At 29.3% G+C, this 7,106-nt stretch overlaps 1 protein-coding gene across 1 annotated transcript; it reads right to left on the reverse strand.

The window, feature by feature from the left end:
• Positions 1-648: 648 nt before the first annotated feature.
• Positions 649-6,374, reverse strand: LOC107440419 (uncharacterized). Its single transcript, XM_043053667.2, has 4 exons — positions 6,223-6,374; positions 4,215-4,328; positions 2,151-2,267; positions 649-778 (listed from the first exon to the last, which is right to left on the reverse strand). The coding sequence occupies exons 1-4, from the start codon at positions 6,265-6,267 to the stop codon at positions 728-730; spliced, it is 327 nt and encodes a 108-aa protein (XP_042909601.1). The 5' UTR covers positions 6,268-6,374; the 3' UTR covers positions 649-727.
• Positions 6,375-7,106: the final 732 nt, after the last annotated feature.

Raw genomic sequence — 7,106 nt, forward strand, 5'->3', positions numbered from 1 at the left:
ATCAGAGTAAATAAATGTGGAAAATCACGAAAGAAATATCGACAGTTCGTGATTTTTAATCATACAGTCGTAACATTTGCTATGCCGATGGTTCAAACTTGGATGGGAGGTGACGACAAGGATAAAAAATTGCAGAGACACCCATGTTCGGAAACGTCATCTTACCCCGCTAGTGGCACCTCCCCTTAATGAACTGGTAGATCTTGAGCATTTATTTATAAAAACAATTTAATGCTTTGTCTAATTTTGCGTTTTCTAACAACTATTATCAAAAACTATATTCAAATAGAACTTTATAATAATTTGATAATTTGGCGATCTTAGCAAACTTGTCGTGTTTGTCGCCAAACCACAGAAATTAGGATAAAATAGCCCTAACTGAACTTATTTAGAAACAATATCGGAGAAAAAATTTTAAAAAACAAAAAACTATCTAAGAGATAAAGATTTAAAAAAACTAATTAAACTAATTAAGATTAAAAAAGGGCCAGTTCAAAGTCGCACAAATGTGTAAATAATAGAGACATTTTCATAGACGGGTTGCTAAAGCAATTTTCATTCCTTATAATGTGTCTCATCTCTCCTGTTTAAGCCACAAATGAATTGAATTTTGAAACCAACAACAGTTCTAAAAGGAACAAACATCTCTAGAATTTTATTTATTCATTTATTTTGTTTCAAAAATGCGATATACATTCAATTGTCAGAAATCTCAATCAACAATCAATTAAAGCATCAGTTGTTGCCAGAAGAGAACACATCTCCCATTGTCACATGTCTAAGAAATAAGAAAATGAAAAATAATATTTAAATAATATGATGTAAGCAAATGCGATTTATTGATTATTTTCTACTAGATACAAAATTTGAGAAAAATTTCAAAAATAAAAATAGCAATAATAATTAAAAAAAATCAATAAATAAAGTAAAATAAAATGTGAAAGCCAGTTTAACGTGTTAAAATCAGGAACTAAATTCTTGTTTGGGACTAAATCGTCTTTAAAAAATTTTAATTTTTTTAAAACTAGAAACCTTGGAATATTTATTTATTTATTGCCAATGCAAGGTATGCATTAATGTAGTCATGCAAGAGTGAAATTGTGAGTTTGGTAAGATTTTACAGCCTGAGACTAAACATTAACTCTTTACCGGTATATTCAGATTGTAAACCCGATATTAATTATTTTAAGAAAATACACGAAATAAATATGGTGCACGATGGTCAATTTTACATAATTTTTAAATGCAAATTATGGTGGTAATATGTAATCTGATTTGTAGTTTCTACTATGCCAAGAAAGTGCTATATACTGAGTCAAAACTTTTTGAAGGACATTTTTTTTTATGTGAGAAGTAAATCGGCAAAAATCAATTTGCATATTTTTGACGCTAAGGCAAGAAAAAAAGGGCACACTTAGCCTAACACTATGCTGATAATAAAAATCTGAGACTCTGTCTAAATTTTACTACCTAGAACTTAAGACAAATTAACTTTTGGTGATTAATGCATGAATTATAATCCCGAAATTTATTATTTATAAATTTTGGCAAATACATGATTGTGTACTCGATTTTTGGAAAACAATTAATTGATCGTTAACATAAATTAATATTTTCATTTTGATTTTCAACCATTGTTTATATGGTAATGTAATGTGGAATTGTTAATGTCTGGGGTAAATGTAGGAAAACGGTAAATTGCGGAGTTTAATTTTAATATTAAATTCAGAGCAAAAAATAATTTAACAGCGAAAAATTCACCTCCATATTTATTTCCATAAAATTTACTGATTGAAGAGGAAATTTTGAATTAAAACTGCTGTACAATGATCTAATAATTAAAAGTATATTCAACTTTCGAAACGTTTGACACTATTAGAATTTGAATGGGTTTATCGTAGTAAAAGTTTCCAAAAAGAGGTTCATAAATTTTTGAATTAAAAAAATAGCTAGTTAGGTTGGATTTGTTGACTATATCGCACTTATACCTAGATAAATATTATATAATTATTGTTGAAGTAAAAACTTTTCATAAAAACTCATTTACCTTTGTTGAAAGGTGTGAGTTTTGGCTTAACTATGTTTTAAATATATTAAATTAAAAAAAATTTTAAAATCAAAATAACTAGGCTATAACTGTAAAAGCTTACCCCTGTTGGAAGGCCACCACCAATATCACAGCAAGGAGTTCCTTTGGGTGTCAGGAAGGTTTGAGCCTTACTCTCCCCTTCATACCAGCACTGGATGTAACAAGTATTCCATATTTTCTGCAATTTCAGAAACCTTTTATAAAGCTGAATATTTTGCACTTTAATGTAAAAAAAATACATGACTTTGTGATTTCGAATTAAATTTCTTGAAAACAGTTAAACCTAAATTGGAAACTTAGTAAAAATTGTGCTAGAGCCGGAATCAAATTTACAGAGCTAGACGTAAACGACGATCTAGGAACGATCAGTGAATTACCTAGGTGTTGTGAAACATGCATTTACTTTAAGAAAAAAGTAAATGCATGTTACGTGCCTGATAGTCTTATAACTACTGGGTAATTTTTGTAGTGTTACTCTCAATGTAATGATCATCCTAGTTATTTTCATTCAAACATTCACTTTTGGAGAATAGTAGGTCTTAATCTCTTTCAGGAAAGAAAAATTAGAATCAAACTTTCAGTCAAGAAGAGCAATAAGCTCGTTTGGTAATTCTTGCCCGTCCAAAATGAAGATGAATTTAATTTATCAAAATTTAAAGTAAATGGGCGAAAGTCACCTAGTTTTTAAAGATAAAATTTAATTTAATTCTAATGTTTAACAATATTTTTGCAAATAAGTGGGTAATTGTTTTAGCTCATCGCCCCAGAAAAGATTATCCCCGAGTTGAATTTACAATTGAAGAATTAGATCAGAGATAGCAAACATACAGCATGCGTGCCACTAAGTGTCACGTAACATGCATTTCGGTAGCACGCAAGATATCCATATTAAATTACATTTATTTAATTGCATTCACTGGAGACAACGTTTAAATAAAATAATCCTAATATTAATTGCTATAAAACGGGGATCTAAAAAGAAATATAGTTTTTAGGCGCCTTCTTAACAGTTTACAGGAAGCAACGGTCATTAGAGTTTACTGACGTTTTCTTGCAAAGTAAGTATCATTTAAAGATTTTTCGCAAACGAAATTACAAATTTATCAATTTATTTGCAAATAGCAAATTTACAGATTCCGAATTTAGTGAAATTGCAGAATGTTGTCCGCAGATGTTTTCATCCATGACTTCTATATCTATAGAAGAAGCTGCCTTATTGCCGACTTAAAGCGAGTAAGATTTTCAGTTGCAAGATAATGAAAAGATGAACGCTATAGTATTATGAGTGACAATTAACTAAAATTCGTACATTTAAACATAACTTCACTGAAAATTTCTTTTTCATATGGAGAAACAAAGATAACCGTGAATAAACAACATGGATTAGAAAGCAAAGGCAGCAAGGACAAAGCCTACTACTTCTGTAAATGTAAGGGAATATAATTATAGATTATGTCAACCTGCATCTATCAAAACTTACCTCAAGTTGGAATCAAGTTAATATATCTTAATTATTAAGGACTCGGTGTTTAATATTTATAGTGGTAGTTACGTCACTTTACCACAATACCAGAATTTTATCTGTGACAGAATTCCATGTGAACGAATACCAGTAGTTGATTAATGCTGGCTTTTTTTATTTATTATTTTATTTTTTTCGTTCATTATTTTTTATTCTTTTATTTATTTATTGGTCTGGAGAATTTATTTGCTTCACTGGATTTTTGAGCGATATTTTGTAAGCAGATCAACTATTCAATGTGGACCATCCACCATTGGCGTGTTCGTATAACGAACGTAGGTCACCAATTAGGTTATTTAATTATCGACTATGTCAACCTTCAGCTATCAATAGGTAACTCTAGAAGGAATTAAGTTTGTTACATGTTTTATATGCTAGGGAATTGGTATTTAATATTTGTAGTGGTGGTTATACGCCACATATCAAAGACAGTAAACTCTAATTTGAATATCAGTACGTTTTACATTAGAGTGATGCGAGAAATATTAGCCTTTAATTCGATAATTTTAGTTACCCTGTGAACACTTCATTTTAAAATAAAACTATCCTCAGAAGTTTGTGTTAGCAGTTTTATATTATTTGCAATTAACTAGTGTAGTTTACCTTAAAGATCAATCTGATGTCCTTTCCGTTTGCATTGTTTTTGCATATTTCAACTTCTGCAGCAGAAGGGGTTAAAGGCTGATACTGACCGATATCTTGAGCAGATGAAACTGCCTAAAAGAAAAGCAATTAAATAACATTCTGTATGGCATACTATAAATGTAATAATCTAAAATATGAAGATTAATTTTGCTACTACTTATAGGTGATCGAAATGGGCTGGAGGTGGCGTAGAGAAGAACTCTCTACCTATGACAAAACTTCACCTGCTTTCACCATTAGCGTATGGAGAGTCATAGGAGAAGGAAGTAGGAAAGTTTCTGTCTTAATTTTAAAATGGATTAAATACTTTAAAATTAGGAAACTACATGGAACTGAAAACTACATTGAACATAATTCCAAATGAAAGCGTCATATAAATTTTGAAAAATATTTGAGAGAAATAAATACGAAAATATTAAGAAGGAGGAAAATATCGTAGAACATTCCCATACAATTGAGAAGCGAAGGAAAGGGAAGGAAAGAGGGCGACGCCATGGAACCGTTCTTTTCCCCAGATGGCGTATTCGTGCGTTGAGATCACGAAATATAAGTGACCTATTTATATAATGTATAAATTTACATACATATTTATATATAATTTATATAACTAGGAGGCTCTACTCATAGAAATCCGTAATTGCTTCTCATTCATCATTGGTTTTTTTCCTTAAGCTTGATGACAAAAAAATCCTTTTGCTTATTAAACTTATAATTATTGCCATTTTATGTGCATGTTAATCGGAATAAAATGAACGGTTACCTAGATTTGAAATATAATCAACTATAATTGAAGGAAAAATATTTAAACTTGCAAACACAGAATTTTCGTCACAAGAGAGATAATAAGTGAGAATTAAATTTACTTGTCAACAATATATAATGATAGCCTAGTATCAGATAACAGTTCAAATTGGAAACAATTTTTTATCTTTGATCCTTTTATGTTTTAAAAATTTTGATTCATATGTTGAGATTTATATCTGGCAACACAGGATCTCACATTTTCTTATTCTTAATTTATATTAAATTTTGTTACTTTTGTTATCAAATCACGAGCTAATAAAATGAAGATCTCGTGAGAGATATTACAACAATAAATTGTCAATATTTCAAGAAAAAACAATATAAAAACTCTAAACTGCTTTTAAAATTGTAATTTTTTTCAAAAAAAAGATAGAACTTAAGAAGAAAAAAACCCCTTAACGATAAGTACATACATGAAACTGAACCCTTTAGTTTGCCAATGTCAAGTCTGTAATCATTTCCGTGGAGTACAGAGTGGTTCAGTAATTTGTTACAGTAAGTTTAACAGTTAGTAAATCTCGAGATAATTATCGAATGTCAATTATTAAAACTCCATCGTACTCCTTGTTCATCTTTCTGCAACTTCGTAATTTCAAGTTCCTAAATATTTTTGGTTTTGCGCATCAAAATAATATGTAACGTAAAGTTGAACACCTAAAACAACAGTAATGGCGCTTTAATATGGAAAGAAATTTCACTTTAGATAGGCAATTTAAAGGGTACCACAGTAAGCGAAATACTAAAGTAATTATAATGACAAAATAACGTTACAACACAGTAATTTTGATTGTCAAGGATGTGCGTTAAGAAAACTAGGGATTCATTTTTTTAACTAACCAGTTTTTAACTGTTGCTCTCAGTGTTAAAATGAATATTTTAAGTACTAAAACTTTAATTTAATAATAGTAGTTCTCAAGTTAAAAATATGCATTTCAATACAAAGATAAAATTCCTATTTTTTAAGTACTTTTTTATTTTGAAAATTTACTATAACATATATACATCCATAGTGATTCAACTAAACTGAATATTCTAAAAGTTCTATTTTACAAACTTAAGTAATTAGAAATGTTAACTAATTTTTACACTTTTTTTCTAAACATAAACATAACGGATTTATTTAAAAAATAAACCCATAATCTATGGTAAATATTTTACTTACACACAACACAGAAAGAAGAAAAGCAATTTGAAGTGCTGAATGCATAGCTGTATTTTTCTTACTGTAGTATTTTTTGTTTAGCTTAGAGTGAGGTCTCTTATTTATATACCATGAAAATCGGCAAGAGAAAAACACCCATTGTTCTCTAATTAAAAGAAACTAACATACATAATATAAGAACATCTGTTTTTATCATCCGTTTTATAAAAATTACAGAAGTTGATGTTTGTAAGGACGCTTTCTTTCATTAAAAAACCACTTTTTTTCATGTTTTTTTATCAAATGATTCTAGACCAAATTCTTATATAATACTTTTAGCAACAGTTGTAAAAAGAAGACATTTTATAATTTAAAAGGACAATGTGCTTTACAAAAACAATACCATTAAATGTTTTCCGAAAATGACAACTATTGTTCTATGATTAAAGACGTCAGCTGGCGTACTTGGCAGCAGGTCTTCATCAGTAAGTACTTTTGAAGAAAAATACAAATTAAGAAATCGAAAACAAAAACGTCACTTCTCTGAATTAACACATATTATTTTTTTAGACAAACTAGGATTTAGGAAACTCAAAATCAGAGGAAGGTGTTGTAACATTTTAAATAATATGGTCTAAATAGTTTAATCAGAAGAGCAGACGAATATGTGAAACCAATCACGCACCAACCCACAGCTATAAATGAAAATCTTATTTGAATACTAGAAAAACAGCCTCAATCATCCCCAACAGCCCATTTTCGTCTTGTTTTTAAACTACACATTCAGAAAAATCAGCTTAACATTGCATTCCAAACTTGCTGTTATTTCAATAAGTCATCATTATTGCAAGAAACTTAATTTTCGTTCAGGTAGAACTATTGCATCGACCAAGTTTAAAATTAGT

The sequence above is a fragment of the Parasteatoda tepidariorum genome, chromosome 2, assembly GCF_043381705.1.
Source record: "Parasteatoda tepidariorum isolate YZ-2023 chromosome 2, CAS_Ptep_4.0, whole genome shotgun sequence".
Classification (NCBI taxonomy): Eukaryota; Metazoa; Arthropoda; class Arachnida; order Araneae; family Theridiidae; genus Parasteatoda; species Parasteatoda tepidariorum.